General features: G+C 65.3%; 3 protein-coding genes across 5 annotated transcripts; 2 read left to right on the forward strand and 1 right to left on the reverse strand.

The window, feature by feature from the left end:
- The first annotated feature begins 14 nt into the window (after positions 1-14).
- On the forward strand, positions 15-4,638 carry RPL13 (ribosomal protein L13). The gene is made up of 6 exons (XM_083851795.1): positions 15-131; positions 300-415; positions 635-776; positions 1,878-2,051; positions 3,498-3,554; positions 4,438-4,638. Exons 2-6 carry the CDS (start codon positions 312-314, stop codon positions 4,594-4,596), a joined length of 636 nt encoding a protein of 211 aa, XP_083707921.1. The 5' UTR covers positions 15-131; positions 300-311; the 3' UTR covers positions 4,597-4,638.
- A 528-nt stretch (positions 4,639-5,166) lies between these two features.
- CPNE7 (copine 7) lies at positions 5,167-15,209 on the forward strand. 3 transcript variants are annotated; one of them, XM_083851786.1, is made up of 16 exons: positions 5,167-6,632; positions 7,348-7,839; positions 9,282-9,464; positions 9,539-9,613; positions 9,953-10,027; positions 10,177-10,260; positions 10,334-10,423; positions 10,501-10,599; positions 10,845-10,931; positions 11,020-11,079; positions 11,200-11,333; positions 11,476-11,530; positions 11,610-11,661; positions 11,752-11,885; positions 12,147-12,383; positions 12,523-15,209. In XM_083851786.1, exons 2-16 carry the CDS (start codon positions 7,615-7,617, stop codon positions 12,658-12,660), a joined length of 1,728 nt encoding a protein of 575 aa, XP_083707912.1. In that variant the 5' UTR covers positions 5,167-6,632; positions 7,348-7,614; the 3' UTR covers positions 12,661-15,209. The 3 variants fall into 3 exon arrangements, with proteins under 3 accessions (XP_083707912.1, XP_083707910.1, XP_083707911.1); XM_083851784.1 differs by having other exon boundaries at positions 11,610-11,885; XM_083851785.1 differs by lacking the exon at positions 5,167-6,632 and having other exon boundaries at positions 6,644-7,839; positions 11,610-11,885.
- Positions 15,210-15,216: 7 nt separating this feature from the next.
- On the reverse strand, positions 15,217-16,347 carry LOC310905351 (sulfotransferase 2B1-like; the record flags this gene model as incomplete). Its single annotated transcript, XM_083851522.1, has 5 exons — positions 15,217-15,332; positions 15,419-15,599; positions 15,684-15,778; positions 15,865-15,991; positions 16,150-16,347. 5 exons carry the CDS (start codon positions 16,345-16,347, stop codon positions 15,217-15,219), a joined length of 717 nt encoding a protein of 238 aa, XP_083707648.1.
- Positions 16,348-17,305: the final 958 nt, after the last annotated feature.

Raw genomic sequence — 17,305 nt, forward strand, 5'->3', positions numbered from 1 at the left:
TGAGTGCGGGCAAGGTGAAGCCGCCACGAGCCCCTTCCGGCGCCGCCATCTTCCCGGAGCCGCCTCCGCACTTCCGGCGCGCGTAGTGGCCGCGCTTCCCTTTTCCGGTCGGCCATCTTCGCAGGCAGGAGGTGAGTGGCGGCGCCGCGGGGCTCCATCCGCCGCCATCCGGCCGGGGCCGCGCCGGGCGGCGCTCGGGGCCCCGCGGGGGAGCGGGGCAGGACCCGGGGGACGCCTCGGAGGGGTTTTGGGCCGGTCGATGCCGCGCGATCCGCGCCCAGCCATGTCCGTGTCCGCAGGCCGCAGCCGCCATGGCGCCCAGCCGCAATGGTATGATCCTGAAGCCGCACTTCCACAAGGACTGGCAGCGGCGGGTGGCCACCTGGTTCAACCAGCCCGCCCGCAAGATCCGCAGGTGAGCGGGGAGTGGGGAGCGGGGCGGCTCCGGCTGCGGTCAGATGATGCGAAACCTCCGGAATCGCTGCAGCGCCGTGATGAGAGCTTGAACCCTGCCTGGCTGATGACTGCCGGAGCCGCCGGGGGGGGGGGGGGGTGGGTTTGGGGAGCCCCCGGTGCGGCTGGGGGGGGTGGCAGGAGGGCTCTGCCCCTGACGGGTCTCTGCCCCCCGCTCCAGGAGGAAGGCTCGCCAGGCAAAGGCTCGCCGCATCGCACCTCGGCCCGTGGCTGGGCCCGTCCGGCCCATCGTGAGGTGCCCGACCGTCAGGTACCACAAAAAAGTCCGTGCTGGCAGAGGCTTCAGCCTAGAGGAGCTGAAAGTAAGTACGGAGGAGCTGTCCCGGCCCGGTAAGGCCAGCTCTCGAGTTTGAGCTCCGTCGTCCTGTTCTTTTGCGTAAAATTAAGTCACGAGTGGCTGCAGTGTACTGAAGTGTCAGTATCTGCTTGCATTGGCTGAGCCTGCACATAGCCAGGGACCGGTTGCTGTTCTTGTGGGTTGTGGAGAAGCATACAAAATGTTAGTCTTTTTTTTTTTTTTTTTGTAATTGTGGCATGGGGAAGCAGTAACACGACAGAGTGAAAGGTTAACTTAAAAAGTAAATACTGGTGTGCCTGGTCAGACTGTCAGTTAAAACAAAATATTAAAATCAGATTCTGGCAGTGGGTGAATTCTGGTAGAGGGTCTCCTGAACTTAATTTAAGTAAAAGGACTGGCAGGTTTTGTTGTTAAATGTCTCTTCCTTTATAAAACACGTTACTGCAAACCCTACAGAACGTAGCGGGTGTGGACCCGTTTGTGCTGTAGAACGAGTAGGTCGTGGTCTCTGCAAAGACTGGGGGAAGCTTTCAGCGCCCTCGCCTTGCTTCAGCAAAAGGTGCTGTGCCATCCTCCCAGGTGGCGCTCAGCTGAGGAGCTGCTGGTGGTGAGCTGAGAGGGAGGTGGCCCGCAGAAAGCCCCACCGGCCTGGTTCCACACAGCAGGAGTAAACGTTAGCGACTGCTGGCAGCCAGTATCCCTAGCCTCTTGCGTGTTGTTTAGTGCCTAATTAAAGCATTTATAACAGTGAAATTAGCGCATCGAAGCAGTAAAGCTGTACTTCTGAATGCCAAATGCTTCATTACTTTGCTTTCCTTTAACGTTCAGATAATGTTGGGATATAAAATGGAACATAGATGTTCTTAAACAGAAAACGAGCTTATTGCTTAAGGATGTTACCAAAAGTATTTTTTTAACGGAGCTTTCCCTGTTCAGCGACCAACAGTTGCCATGTGCCGGCTCCATAACTTCATCTGGCACCTATCAGAGTTAAATGGTGGCACCGGTGGGGGCTGCAGTCGAGTGCCGAGGCCAGGGGCTGTGCTCAGCGGCGCGGTGTCAGGCGTTGCCGCACGCTGGCACTGCACGCTCTCTTTCTGTTCAGCTGGCCGGCATTAACAAAAGGTTTGCCCGGACCATCGGAATCTCCGTGGATCCCAGGCGGCGGAACAAGTCCACGGAGTCGCTGCAGGCCAACGTGCAGAGGCTGAAGGAGTACCGCTCCAAGCTCATCCTCTTCCCGAGGAAGCCCTCGGCGCCTAAGAAGGGAGACAGCTCCGTAAGTACTCGGCCTCTAGAAGCGCTTGACCGGATCTGTTTGCGGTGACTTGTTTGGTTGTCAGTCCTTCCTCCTGGTGCTCTGGTGTGCAGTCAGGGGGCGTTCTGAATGCTTGGAGCACGGCCCCTGGTGGGGGGACGGCCGCAGGCTGGGCCTGTGCTGTGCTGCGAGCTGCTTCGGGCACTGCTGTGCTGCTGAAGGGGCGCAGCGCGGGGCTGGGGCTGGCTGCCTGGCCGCCCTGCTTCAGCTGGCTGAATTTCAGTCTGAGGCTCACCTGTCGGCGGCTGGAAAGGGCTGACAGCGGCTGACAGGACCGGGAAGGCGAGGGTGTGCTCTGCACTGCTGAGTAGTTCGGGGAAAGGAGCGGTGGAAGTCTCGAGAAGGTTGTTGCTGTTGACACACAAAAATGCTTTTCATAAAAATCTCACCGAGATCCAACGCGGAGTTGGCTTTTCCTCTCTGGTCTTGGCTCTGCGTGTGAAAAGCACACGCTTCCCGTGGGGAGGCACAGGCAGCGAAACGCGGTGCTGTGTTCAAGCTGCCTTCAGTCTCTGGGAGAGCCTGTTGGCCCTGAGCTGCTCGGCCACAGTGCTGTGTGCGGAGCTGGGCCGTGCTCGGGCTGCTTTCACGACGGGGGCAGGAGGCTCTCCGGCACCTCGCACAGCCTGGTGAGACACAAGTTCTGCTGAACGCGTCAGCTTCACGGTTTTTAAGTCAGGAGGGTGCCGCTCTCCGCCTTGACTTGTGGGACTGGCACAGGCATGGACATGAGGATTATGAGATTGAAACTACTTCCGAATCTTGGATGCAGATGAATAAAGGGGATTTTTCCAAACACAGTAGCACACAGAGCCTGTGCCGAGCCCAGTCTGTTCTAGTTCTGACCTGGCTGGCAGCACAAGCTTGTAGCTTTCTAAGTGCAGCCCAGCTTTCGGGTTGCCCACTGCAGTCTGTTTCCAATACCAGAACATAAAGATAGTTGTGTCTGGAATCATATTTCAAATTAGTTTAAAGTAAACTTTATTTCAGATAGCTGATGAATGATTTTTGTTGATGCAGTGGTTGCACAAGGAGCTGGAATTAGCTGTAGAAGGAATTGCTGAAGAACACGCTGAGCAGCCAAACTAAAAATGGCTCGGTAGACTTCACCTTTTTTCCAGCTGGCAGAACTCTGAAAGGCCGCAGCTCCCCTGGCCGGATCCAGCCTTGCTGGTGGCCGGGCAGAGCACGCTTGGATGCGGCGTGTCGGTGCCAAGTGCTCCTACGGCTGCATGGGTGCAGCGCTGAACTCGGTACCACCGCTGCTGAGCCTGCAGCCAGAATCGTCATCAGTGTGTTTAGGCTGGGAGCTCGTGTTAAAAACATGTTTTGAATGGAGGCACCAGGCCGAGAAGCGTACGTACCGGTTTTTCAATGATGTTTTTTTTCCCCTCTCTTGTTGTGCAGGCTGAGGAACTCAAGATGGCGACTCAGCTGTCTGGACCAGTTATGCCAATTAGGAACGTAAGTGAAGCCCTGAATCGTGTTCCTTATGTGAGGTAATTCAGGCTCGGGTTCAGGGGAGAGGATTCCTGTCGTACAGTTACGGGTTGCTGGCTTCAGATGCTTCCCATCCTGGATGCACAAACAAAAACCCAACGGGTCAAGCCCTGCCCTCATTTATTTATTTATTTTTTAATCCACTGAGAAAAGTCCTTAAATCGTGACCTGTGTGGAGGAGAGCTCTGGGCACCAAGCTCAGGGGTCAGGTCAAGATAGATTGGGCCAGGGTAATCATATATTCTGCTTCTGCCCTAAATCACATGGGAAGGACGTAGTGATGCACGCCTCCGGAGAAGGCCGGGGTGGAACTTGCACGGTAGCCCCCAAAAGGCAACGTTCTGTGGGGCTGGGGGTTAGAAGCACACGTTACGGATGCGCACCATGCTCGTGTTCAGCACTGTCCTCCCGGCAGGGCGCTGCTTGTGCCCTGGTGTCTTCGAAGGAGCCCGTGCCCCCAGCAGATTTGGGGCACGTGTTGGCAGCCGGGGTGTCAGGGCCGGGCAGGTTGCGAGGTCACCGCTTGTCTCTGAAACCCTTGCTAATTGTGAAAGATTGTTGATAGCGTGCTGCGAACCTGACTCAGATTTCGTTTTGCGCTTGTTTTTCCCCGGTATTTTCTGCTTGTCTGCTGATGTGCGCTGGCAAATTAGGAGCTGGTTGAAATGAGGTGTCTGGTGGAGTGATGATAAGGGCAGGGCCTGCAGATTGCACAAATTCTGTATTCTTAACAGCATCCTGGAGCCAGTGGTAAAAATGTAGTGAGATTAATCGTGTTAAGCCTTAAATACCGTCTTTTCTGGCAGCCTCTGATGTGTAGTCTGACTGCCGGGCTCTCTCCCACTAGGTTTTCAAACGGGAGAAGGCCCGCGTTATCTCCGAAGAGGAGAAGAACTTCAAGGCCTTCGCCAGCCTGCGCATGGCCCGGGCCAACGCCCGTCTCTTTGGGATTCGGGCAAAACGCGCCAAAGAAGCGGCAGAGCAGGACGTGGAGAAAAAGAAATGAACTGTTCTCACCAGAACTGCCAATAAAAAATGTAGAAACGGAGCCGTGTGGTGTCTTCTTGGGGCAGCCGCACAGCGTTGGAGCTGCCTTGGAGCTTCTCCTGCCCGCTCTGCTGCGGGGGTGCCGGTACTGAGGGTGGGCAGCTGTGCGTGGAGGTACTCGGACAGGGGAGGGCTCCTCTGCGATTAGGAGCTCTCAGCTTCTTGGCAGTGAGGGAAGCAGGCACCGCGCCTGCCTGGCGGAGGGCGCTTTGTTTCGTCTTTGGGAACGGGACCGGAGCTGGCTCCTGCCTGGAGCCTGACCCAGCCCTGCCCTGCGGTGCTGCTGCCTGTGCCGGGGGGCCCAGGGCCGCTCCCCGGGAAGTCCTCACCCTGCCCAAAGCTTTTCCTGCTGCCTTCCTCTTCCCAGGGGCCTTGGGACCAGGGCTCCCTGCATGAGGAAAGGTGTCCCCGGTGCTCCAGCTTCAGGGGCTGGGCGTGGGGTAACACCCGTGTGGGGTGCTGGAGGCACGGGGCGCTCAGACCTCGGGGCTGTGGGAAGGAGAAGGCGGAGGCTGCTTCAGGGTTGCTGCTTTACCTCTGCCCAGCTGTCTTCGTTACTTCAGATTTCGTTATTTCCACACTCCTGCCTGTGGATTTTTGTGAGAGCAGTCGGCTCTGCTGCAAGGGGTGGGATGCTGCGGGGGCACGGCCTGCTCCGTGTCCCTGGGCCTGCGAGCTGGGCGCCCGCAGCCCCGTGGCAGCTGCAGCACGGCTCGGAAGCGGGGTCCCTGTGGGGTCCCTGCTCCCACATTTCGGAGGGGCGTGGGGCTGTGCTTGCTGCCGCCGGCCGCTGGGTGGAGCCGGGTCCCAGCACTGTCCCGCACTGTCCCGCACGCTGTCACCCCGGTGCGCAGCTGCCCCCGGCTCTCCCTGCCTCACTCCATCCCCTTGCACGCACCCCACAGACCTTTAAGACGCTTCTTTAGGGAAATACCTTGGTGACCTCGATGAGGAGCCCGGTCCTGGGGCGCTGCCCCATCCCTGCGGCTCTCGGTGGCCGCAGGGCTCTGCCAGCCGTGTCCCCGCGTGCTGCGGTCACGGGGCTGTGGGCTCCGTCCCGCTCTGGGGAGCGCTCGCCGGCTCCTGGCTGGCTCAGCAGTTCTGGGGTCCCGCTGCGCCGCGCCTCGCCCGTGCCGGGATAATTGAACCATCCGTATTCATTAGCGGTGTGATGGCAAAGTTGGGACTCGCATCAGCTGAGGGCTCGGGCGCAGGGCTGTGAGCTGGGGCCCTCGGCCCCGGGGCGCTGGTCGAACCCCGGGGCGCTGGAGCGAGGCTGCGGGACGGCACGGGGAGGAGGGTGGCCTACTTCTGCCAGGCAGGCTGGGGATTAGCTCCCGGAGCCCAGGCCCTGCAGTGCCCTCCTGCTCGTTAGCCCTCTCTGCATTTAATCCCTCCGAACGCGGGCTAATTACATCATCCCTCACGCAGCCGAGCTGACAGCGCTGCAGTGCTCGAGTGACAGGGGGGTGTGGGGGCAGCCCCGGCCCGGGATGGGGGCTCCGGCACGTGGGGGCTTGGGCACGCCAGGACCCCCCCGTCCTTGTGGCAGGGACGGCTCCAGCGGGGGGCACGGGGGGACAGGGGCACACAGGGGATGGGGCAGGCCTCGGGCACCCCATGGGGAGTGGTGAGGGGGCCGTGGGGCACGTGGAGCGAGGGCTGTGCCGGGCAGGGTGCAGGAGGGCTGGCCGGCGGTGCCAGCGGCGCTGTGCCGTGTGCCCTGGCCTGGCCGGCTGTACCGGGGACCCCCGGGCACCGCGGAGCCCCCGTGCCCGCAGGCGGGCTCTGCTCCGGTGCCGGCAGCGAGGCAGTTAACGGAGATTGTAGTCTCCCTCTTAGGGCTCCGCTCCCGAACTGCAGCTTGAGTCAGTTGTGTGGAGGTGGCAGCGGCGGCAGCTCCGGCTGGCACACCGGCTCCGGCTGGCACACTGGCTCCGGCAGCCACGCCAGCTCTCGGCCGGCCCCGCTCGGCGCCGGGCCACCAGCACCCAGGTGAGGGGGGCGGCCGGGCAGGGCAGGGGCTCCGCGCCCCTCCGCCGGGGGATGCCGAGCGGTGCCGCGATGCCGGGGAGGGGACGGTGCCCACCGGAGCCATGTGCCGGGGAGGGCAGGGCCCGGCGCGACTTCGCTGGGAAACTTCGGTCAGGCGGCGCCAGCTCCCGGCACGGCTGGTGGGGGGCGGCTCTGCCCCAGCCTCAGCAGCAACCGGGGGCTGCAGCTGGGGGCAACGAGCCCAGGGATGGGATGGGAACGGGGATGGGGATGGGGATGGGGATGGAGCGGCAGAGCCAGCGTTGCAGCATCGCCTGGCTGAGCCCTGCCAGCACCCAGGTGGAGCATGGCAGCTCCGTGTCCCCAGCACAGGGAGCAGCAGGGTGGAGGGTGTCCCTGTGTCCCCCGCGGGCAGAAATCCCACCCCAGGGTGCAGGGGATGGGAGGGGAGGTCCTGTTCTCCTGCACAAGGAGGGGGCTCAGGGCTGGGGCTGCCGGCGCTGCCCCTGCTCCTGCTCAGCCTCCCAGCCTCATCCCAGCGCCCCTGCCCGCCGGACACCTCGCGGGGTGAGGCTGGGGGCAGAGCTGGGCACGACCCCATGCGATCCACCCTGGGGGTCCAGCGAGTGGACAGGGGCAGAGCCGTGCCCGTGGGGCTGCCTGCCCAGGGGTGACCCAGCTCCGGCTCACCCCTCGGTGCTCTGACGCCTTGCAGGTCCGCCATCGGGGCTGGAATCAACCACCACGCCTCGGAGAGGGTCCCTCAGGTCCCCAGCACCCACCGGGCCATCTCACCCCAGTCCCCTCCTGCGCCCCTGCTCCGTGAGCCCCCCCAGCCCCTGCCAGCGCCCTCCACCACCAGGAGCCTGCACCCGGGCTCCAGCCCCACGCCTGGCACCGCGGGGCCCCGTGCCCCGGGCATGACGGGCACCAGCCTGGTGCGCTGACAGCGAGGAAGGCAGCGGCCGCCCCGTCCCCCCGCATGCCCTTCACCCACGGTGCCGCCTGCCCCCCGTCGCGCCTGGCAGCCCCCCGCGCCGCCGCCACCATGGGCGAAGCGCCCGAGCCGTCCTCCCAGGCGCCGCTGGCCGTCCTCTCCAAGGTGGAGCTGCGGGTGAGCTGCAAGCACCTCCTGGACCGCGACACCCTCAACAAGTCGGACCCCTGCGTCCTGCTGCTCATGCAGTCCCAGGGCCAGTGGGTGGAGGTAGGCAGGGCCGGGGCCGGGCAGGGTGCTGGGCACAGGGCTGGGGGCTCCGGGACGGGGACGGGAGTGGAGACAGCCCCAGGGTGGCCGCGATGTCCAGCGGGGCCGGGGCCGGGGCAGGAGCTGGCGGCAGGGCGCGGAGCGTGGTGCGAGGTGCAAGGTGCAGGAAATGGCGCGGGGTGGGGTGTAGGGTGCAGGGATGGGCGCAGGCACAGGCTGCGGGGTGCAAGGTGCAGGGCTCGGGGTGGGGTGAAGGACACAGGCTGTGAAGGCAGGGCCCAGGGCTCCCGGTGCTGCGGGACGCTTGGGCAGTGCACGGGGACGGTGCAGAGTCCTGGCTCGGGGCGAGTCCCCCGGGACTCGGTGGCTCTGGCAGCACCAGGGGATGGAGTGCTCATGGTGTGGGGGGTCCACCCCGTGCCAGGGCCATTTGATGCACTGGCCATCTCTGGGGTGGATCAGGGTTTGGGGGCTGCCGTGTCCCTGCTGGGGCTGGGCTGGCTCCATCCCACGGCTGCCCCACAGCTCAGCTCCCGGCTGGCTCCAGCAGCTTCGCGCTCGCTAATCACCGCTGCTCAGCCGGCAGATTTAGCGCTAAATCCCTCTGCGTGTAATTGACTCTGCTCGCCCGGGCTGGAGCCAGAGCTGGAGCCAGGGCGGGCGGCGAGGGGCCCCGTGCCAGCTCGGGGATGCGGCACCCCCAGGCCGTGCCATGCCACGGTGCTGTGCTGTGCGAGGGCCACATCCGAAGGGCAAGGGGACCCCTCCTGGGCTGTGTTTCGGTCCCCACCCGTGGCAGCGGGCAGGGCTGGTGGGCAATGGGGGACCCTCACAGGGACGCATCCCCTTGCTCAAACAGAGCCATGGCAAAAGGTGGGCCAGAGCCCGAGCATCGCCTCGGTGCACCCCGGTGATGTGGGGTCTGCCCCAGAGGGAGCAGTGCCTCAGCACCCAGGGCTTGCACCCAGGGCACCTCTCCCTCCTGCGCCAGCCATGGGCACGACGATGAAATGCTTCTGCCCTGGGGATGAACACGGGCAGATAAATGCTTGTGCACGGCTGGTCCTGCTGGCAGCTGCCCAGCGTCCCTGGTGTCCCCCCTGTGTCCCCAAGTCCCTGTGTCCCTGCACCCCATGGCAGCGCCACCAGCCCCGGGTCTGGCCCCGCGCTGGCTCCAGCCCCGGATACAATCCCACTGCGGCAACGCAGCGGGCTGCGGGCTTGAGCTGATTTAAGGATGAATTTCAGTGAGATGAGCTTGGACCGGTACAGCCTCTAATGGGTGAATAAATCCCAGTTTGTTCGGGGGAAGGCATGGCCAGAGCTCCCACAGGCACAGTTTGAGGAGGCGCAGCCAGCACCCGCCCGCCGCCGCGCCGGGACCCAGGGGCAGCCCCTCGGTGCCGAGCGGCGGGGCTGGCGGAGCCCCCTCTGCCCCGCAGGTGGACCGCAGCGAGGTGATCAAGAGCAACCTGAACCCCGTCTTCGCCAAGATCTTCACGGTGGACTACTACTTCGAGGAGGTGCAGAAGCTGCGCTTCGAGGTGTACGACAGCCACGGGCACGCCGGCGTCGGCACGCACGACGATGACTTCCTGGGGGGCATGGAGTGCACCGTGGGGCAGGTGAGCCCCCCGCCGTGACCCCCCCCATCACCTGCGGGCTGCTGTCCCCTCCCTGAGCCCATCGGGTTTTGCAGATCGTGGCGCAGAAGCGGGTGACGAAGCCGCTGTTCCTCAAGTACGGGAAGTTTGCGGGGAAGTCCACCATCACGGTGAGCAGCCGGGACCGCAGTGGGGAGCGGCACCGGGCAGGGGGCTGCGGGTGGCAGCGGGACGGGACGCTGCGGTGGGACGAGCCTGGGACAGCGGGGTGGCACTGAGCGGGGGCACGTGTGGTGGGACCCCAGTGACCCTCCTCCCAACCCGGCCATTTATCCAGCTGCCCCACGCCTCCCAGATGGACTGGGGTCCCCTCAGCAGCTGCTAGCCATCCTGGGGGTCCCCGTGGTGCCAGGAGGTGCATGGAGGATGGGAGGCACAGGGGGGGAAGGAGGGCAGGGGAACAACATCACGCCGGGTGCTGAGCACCCCACGGCCACCTCTCCCGGCAGGTCATCTCTGAGGAGATCTCGGGGAACAACGGCTACGTGGAGCTGGCCTTCCGGGCCAAGAAGCTGGATGACAAGGTGGGATGGGGCTCACAGGCAGGGAGGGGTGGGATGGGGTGGGATGGGGTGGGATGGGACGGGGTGGGATGCACGGGATGCATGAGAAGGGTGGGATGGATGGGACAGCTGGTTCTCTGCTCTGTCCCGTCCCATCCTCTCTCCTCCAGGACCTCTTCAGCAAGTCCGACCCCTTCCTGGAGATCTACCGCATCGACGACGACCGCAGTGAGCAGCTGGTGTACCGCACCGAGGTGAGGCTTGGCTGGATCCGACCCGGGGCCGCCCCACGGGTCCCCAGCCCCACTGAGCCCCCTCGCCCCCCAGGTGGTGAAGAACAACCTGAGCCCCATCTGGGAGCCCTTCAAGGTCTCCCTGAACTCGCTCTGCAGCTGCGAGGAGAAGAGGAAGCTGAGGGTGAGGAAGGGCGATGGGGCAGGGGCATGGGGGGGGGGACACGCACCCAGCCGGGGCTGAGCCGTGTCCCCCCGCAGTGCGTGGTGTGGGACTACGACTCACGGGGCAAACACGACTTCATCGGCGAGTTCTTCACCACCTTCGAGGAGATGCAGAAGGCGATGGGGGAAAACAAGGTGGAGCGGGGGGGACAGGGGAACGTGGGGATGTCCCCTGCGGGGCTGGGGCACGGCCTTTGGGCTGCTGACAGCTCCCGTTCCAGGAGGCTCCGTGGGGTGGGGATGGCCGGGATGGGCTCCTCTGGGGACAGCAGCCCAGGGTGGGTCATGGGGCTGTGGGGCCGGGGGGGCTCTCACGTTATGGGGCTGGGGGCTGGGGGGCCGGGGCCAGCCCCGGGCAGCGCGGGTGCCGCGTGCCGCAGGTGCAGTGGGAGTGCATGAACCCCAAGTACAAAATCAAGAAGCGCAACTACAAGAACTCGGGGGTGGTGGTGCTGCTGGACCTGAAGGTGAGTGCCTGCGTGCCGGGCCGTGCCGAGCCAGGCTGCTGCGGGGCAGTGGGGGGGCGGCAGCAGCTGAGGCGGGTCGCTTCGGCAGATCCACAGGGTCTACTCCTTCCTGGACTACATCATGGGCGGCTGCCAGATCCACTTCACGGTGAGCGGCATCCCCCGGGGGACCGGAGCTGTGCCATGGTGCCGGTGAGCAGGGACAGCAGCGTGGGGCTGCTCCCGGCCCTGGGGGCATGGGGACCTCACCGGCACCCCGCTGTGCCAGGTGGCCATCGACTTCACGGCCTCCAACGGGGACCCCCGCAACAGCTGCTCCCTGCACTACATCAACCCCTACCAGCCCAACGAGTACCTCAAGGCGCTCGTGGCTGTGGGTGAGATCTGCCAGGACTACGACAGGTTGGTGGCTCCAGCGGGGACCCTGTGGCCGGGACACCCCGGTGTCGGCCACCCCAGGGCCAGGACACCTTGGTGACGGCCACCTCAGTGCTGGCACACACAACCCGCCGTGCCGGGGCTCCTCGCACCCTTTCCTTTGCAGCGATAAGAAATTCTCTGCTCTGGGCTTCGGTGCACGGATCCCCCCCAAGTATGAGGTATGGGGGCGGCCAGGACCCCCGGGCCATGCCCGTCCCTGCCAGCACCCCGGCTGCCCCTCGCCCCTCTCACCCCCAGGTCTCCCACGACTTCGCCATCAACTTCAACCCCGACAACGACGAGTGTGAGGGTGAGCCCGGCCCCGCTGCACGGGTGCCAGACCCTGTCCCTGTGACCCCGGGGTGCAGCCGGGCCGCCCCCACACCCCGCACTCCCCCAGGCATCCAGGGCGTCGTGGAGTCCTACCAGAGCTGCCTGCCCAAAATCCAGCTGTACGGCCCCACCAACGTGGCCCCCATCATCTCCAAGGTGGCTCGCGTGGCGGCCGACGAGGAGCGGACCAAGGAGGCGTCGGTAGGTCCCCGCGCGGCTCCAGCACGCCTTGGCTGCGCTTACCTACAAGTGCATGGGGAGGGGGGGCTAATTAAAAGCCTGACAATTATTTACACTTGCTGACGAGGAGGGTTTTAGGAAAATGACAGCCTCTCCTGGGACCTCGTGGGCTGTTTGGGGCGGAATCATTGATAACGCCACCTCGCCCCATGCGCACGGGGGGGCGCGTGGCAGCAGTGCCCCGGTCCAGGCAGCCCCCCCAGAGCTTCCCTCCCCCCCCAGCAATACTTCATCCTGCTGATCCTGACGGACGGCGTGGTGACGGACATGGCGGACACGCGGGAGGCCATCGTCCGCGCCTCCTACCTGCCCATGTCCATCATCATCGTGGGCGTGGGCAACGCCGACTTCACCGACATGCAGATCCTGGACGGGGACGACGGCGTCCTGCGCTCCCCCAGGGGCGAGCCCGTCCTGCGCGACATCGTCCAGTTCGTCCCCTTCCGGGAGTTCAAGAACGTGAGTGGGGGATGGTGGTGATCCCGTTCCCTCTGATCCCCTCTGGTCCCTGCACAGGGCTGAGCGCCACCGGCCGGAGCGCTGCCGGGGCGAGCGGGTGCCACCGAGCCCCCGTCACCCATCCCGCTCCATCCCGCAGGCGTCCCCGACGGCGCTGGCCAAGTGCGTGCTGGCCGAGGTGCCCAAGCAGGTGGTGGAGTACTACAGCTACAAGGCCTTCCCGCCCCGCTGCCCCCAGCCCGACACCCCCGACTCCAGCCTCAGCTCACCCCAGTGAGGGCACCCGCGTGGGGACCGGCACCGTGCCCCCACTGCACCCGGCCGGGGACACGGGGACAGCCCCGGTGCCCTGGTGCAGGACGCCACGCCGTGCTGCACAGGGGCGGCCGGGTCCCCAGAGGGCACTGCCTGCTGCCGGTGGCCCGTGCCCGTGGCCCATCCCCGCTCCGTCCCCCTGCGCTCGCTGTCCTCGTGGTCCCCCGTGGTCCGTGCTTGTCTGTCGCTGTGATGCCATTTCGAGGCTGCATGACGAACCCGTCCTCGGTGCGCGGGAGGCACCAGCCAATAAAGCAACCTGCCCCTTCCCTGCGCCGCGTGCTCTCTGGGGGCTGGGGCCCTGCCACATCCCACAAAATCCCCGACTGTGAGCACTCAATGGAGCAGAGGGACAGGCTGCGGACACAACCTGCTGCTCCCCCCGCGTGCCCGAGCCCACGAGCACGGCACCGTCCCGCAGCGAGGGGTCCCAAGGCCGTAAGCAAGCAAAAGCCGAAAGCACGCAGCAGCTGCCCAGTGCTGCGCTGCCACCTCAGCCGTGTCCCTCATTAGCACGGATTTGTCACTTGAAAGCCACGGGCCGGTGAAAGAAGCGGCAGTGCTTTGTAGCTGCTGTGCTTTGGAGCAGCCACGGCTTTAAAGTTGTGCCGGAGCCGCCCCACCACAGGGCTCCCGCCCCGCTGCGCTGCCGGCCTTGGCGGCCTGAAAATCCAGGCCAGCGGAGGCAGAGACAGAGCCGTGCTCCTGCCCCTGCCCAGCACAATGCCTCTGCCACGTGCCGTGAGCTGTGAGCCCTGTGCCATGTACTGTGTGCCATGAGCTATGAGCCCTGTGCCATGGGCCATGTGCTGTGCCGTATGTGCCGTGTGCTGTGCCGTGTGCCACATGCCACAAGCCGCGTGCCATGTGCCAAGTGCCGTGCGCCTTGTGCTGCGTGCTGTGCCATGCGCTCCATGTTATGCGCTGCATGGCATGTGCCATGTGCCGTGTCCTGTGTGCCGTGCACTCTGTGCTGCGTGCCGCCTGCCGTGTGCTGCACAGCTCTGCGTGGCTGGCTGTGCCGAGCCCCACGTGCTGTTCTGCGTGTGCCAGCTGCCTCACGCCGTGTGCTATGTGACACCGCGTGCCACGTGCCGTGTGCCATGTGCCGTCCGACATGTGCCGTGCACCGTGCGCCATGTGCTGTGTGCCTTTTACCATGTGCCATGCACCGTGCCGTTCGCCATGTGCCGTGTGCCACCGTCCTGCCGCCTGCAGATGCTCATGGGGAGGTGACATCTGCCCCGGGGGGGGGGGGGGGGGAAACGGGACATCCAGAGGCCACCACAGGGCTGCAGCTGTGGCCTGGGGCGGCTGTCATGGGGCAGGGGCTGCCCCAGATCCTGCTCCCCATGCCCCCCCCCCCAGGGACACTGCTGTCACCCTGTCAGGGTGCTGGCACAGGGCTCCCAGCCTGACCCCATCCACGCGGCCGTGCCTGCACAGAGCTGCCCGTGCCCCTCTCTGGCACACGCTGGGCGCGGGGCTGCCAGCTGCGGGCAGAGCGCGGTGCCCGCAGCGCCCCGATCAGTCGCGTATTTATAGCGCCTGATTCATCCCCCTATAAAGCAGGATAATGGACGTCACCATGGAAACCCAGCACCTGATGAGGCTGCCGCTGCATTCGGCCCTCGGCGCAGGCAGGGGGTGCCCGGGCCCCCTCCAGCGTTGCCCCACACACGCAGGGGCGCAGGGGTCCCCTCGGGCTGGGGGTGCCGGTGTCCCGGGGGGGGGGGTCCCACTGCCTGTCCCCGCTCAGCTGAGCCCCCAGCAAGGCAATGTGGGCAGTGGGTGCCCTGCTGGCCCTCGCACCTCCCCAGAGCGCTTCGCCATGCTGAGCGAGCAGGGGATGTTTAGTTCACGGGGTTAATTATTCACTTTTCCTGCATTTTATGGGCTTTTTATAAGGCAATTGCCTGGAATGCATCAGGATGAGGCAGGGCCCGTGGGCACACTGGTGGGGGGCATGAGCCCTCGGGGCAAACACCCCACGAGGGGATGAGGCAGTGGGTGCCAGCGGCTGCTCGGGGCACCACGGCCAGCCCAGGGCTTCAGGAGGGGCACGGGCGTGCACCGGGGCAGAGAGGGGCACCGTGGGGCTGGGACCCTGGGTGCTGCTGAAGAAGACACCTGGCAGCCTGCCACATCCCCCCCCGACTGTCACCCACGCCCAAGATAACGTCCCTGGGGATGGGTTCCTGCCCCGATGTGTCCCTGATAACGCCTCGCACTTCCCGGCACCCGGCGCCACCAGAACGGCGCTGCCTGGCCCACACCCCTGGGAAAGCTCTGCCGGCATGGGAATTGCAATAAATATTTATTTTTTCCTGAGTAGGGCTCTGCTCCCTGCTGCGCCGGAGGATGGAGGGGGTCAGGGCCACCGAAGGACAGGATGGCCCTGGGGACAGTGGCGGTGTGTGGACGGAAACATCCCCTGGACGGGGCACGGAGCAGCTGCTTCCCGTCGCCACCTCCGGCCCCAAGGGTCTATAAGTTACGTGGTCAGGGCCCCCAGCCCTCACACCATGGGCCAGTGGACGCTGAGGTCAACGTCACGCATCTCCTCCTGGTAGACACGGTTGAAGAGGGCGTTTTGCAGCGGGGAGAAGTGGTCGCGCCAGTCCCCCACCACGCCTGCGGGATGGGAAGGGACCGGTGGGACCGGGGCATGGGACGATGCTGGCACCGACGTGCCCGCCACCCCCCCCCCGTCCCCTCACCTTTGCGCATGAAGCGTCCCTGGCTGTGGTCCATGATCTCGCGGGGGATGAGGGTGTAGTTGGCCATGGCGTTGTCCCGCATGGCGGCGAAGCTGCAGTGCTGCTCCAGGGCCTCCAGCGTCTCCGGCCCCAGCGGGCAGCCCAGGAAGGTGCTGAGCCGCTGCGCCGTGCCCCGCAGGTCCTGCGGCACAGGGGGTCAGCCGGCGGGGCTGGGACAAGGGGCTGGGGGACACAGGGCTGGGGGACATGGGGACGCAGGGCTCACCTGGTGCAGCTCCTCATAGGTGACGTAGAAGATGTCCAGGAGCTGCCGCTGGCCCAGCCAGCCCTTGACGTGGTCGAACCAGGAGCCGTAGTGCACTGCGGGGAGCCTGGGGGTGATGCGAGCCCGTGGCCGGCCCCCGGTGTGCCCCCCGCTCACACACCTGGGCTCCCCCAGCCCTTACCAGTGCCCTCGAGGAACTGCTGGAGGAAGGCATCGAAGGAGACGGGGTCAGGCAGGAATTTGGCCAGGCGGTGGAAGTAGTAGAAGGAGACAACGACGTCCTTGGGGTTCCTGGCCACATAGATCACCTGGTGGGGGGACACCGCTCTCAGAGCTGCGGCAGCGAGGGAGTTTCCAGGCTCTGTCCCCGCTGCTCCGCTGCACCCTCAGAAAGTCCCTGGCAGCTGCCCCAGCTGGGGGAAGCCCCAGCAGCACGGGGACCCCCCGCCCGCCCGGCTCCCCTCACCTTGGCCTTGCTCCGCTGCAGCAGGGGGGCCAGGACACGGGCGGGCAGGTGGCTGGTGATGAGGCGGTGCGCGGCTGTGTCCCGCAGCGCACCTCTGAAGTGGATCTGCTCCAGCCAGGGCGCCCGCTCCCAGTTGGGGATGGTCTTGGCCGGCAGCGCGTCCCCGCGGCTGTACAGCAGCGTCAGGATCTCCTGCATCCAAGTGGTGCCTGGGGAAGGGGGCGTCAGGGCACTGCCACCCCTCACGGGCACTGCCACACACACCGCGGCATGGCATGGCATGGGATGGCATTGTGTGGCTTGATACAGCATGACATGGCACAGCGTGGCACAGCGCAGCACAGTGTGGCACAGCGCGGCACAGCACGGCACAGCGCGGCACATCGTGGCATGGCACAGCACAGTGTGGCACAGCGTGGCACAGCGCGGCACAGTGTGGCACAGTGCGGCACAGCGTGGCACAGTGCGGCACAGCACGGCACAGCACGGCACAGTGTGGCACAGCACGGCACAGCGTGGCACAGCGTGGCACAGCGCGGCACAGCACGGCACAGCGCAGCACAGCACGGCACAGTGTGGCACAGTGTGGCACAGCACGGCACAGCGTGGCACAGCACGGCACAGCGTGGCACAGCGTGGCACAGCGCAGCACAGCACGGCACAGTGTGGCACAGTGTGGCACAGCACGGCACAGCGTGGCACAGCACGGCACAGCGTGGCACAGCGTGGCACAGCGCAGCACAGCACGGCACAGTGTGGCACAGCACGGCACAGTGTGGCACAGTGTGGCACAGCACGGCACAGCGTGGCACAGCGTGGCACAGTGCAGCACAGCATGGCACAGTGTGGCACAGCACGGCACAGCGTGGCACAGCACAGCACAGCGTGGCACAGCGCGGCACAGCACGGCACAGTGTGGCACAGCACGGCACAGCGTGGCACAGTGTGGCACAGCACGGCACAGCGTGGCACAGCGTGGCACAGCGCAGCACAGCATGGCACAGTGTGGCACAGCACGGCACAGTGTGGCACAGCGTGGCACAGTGTGGCACAGCGTGGCACAGCACGGCACAGCACGGCACATCGTGGCATGGCACAGCACAGTGTGGCACAGCACCCCATGGCGTGACTTGTCACAGCACAGCACGGCGTGGCG

This window comes from Anser anser (genome assembly GCF_964211835.1).
Source record: "Anser anser genome assembly, chromosome: 11".
NCBI lineage: Eukaryota > Metazoa > Chordata > Aves > Anseriformes > Anatidae > Anser > Anser anser.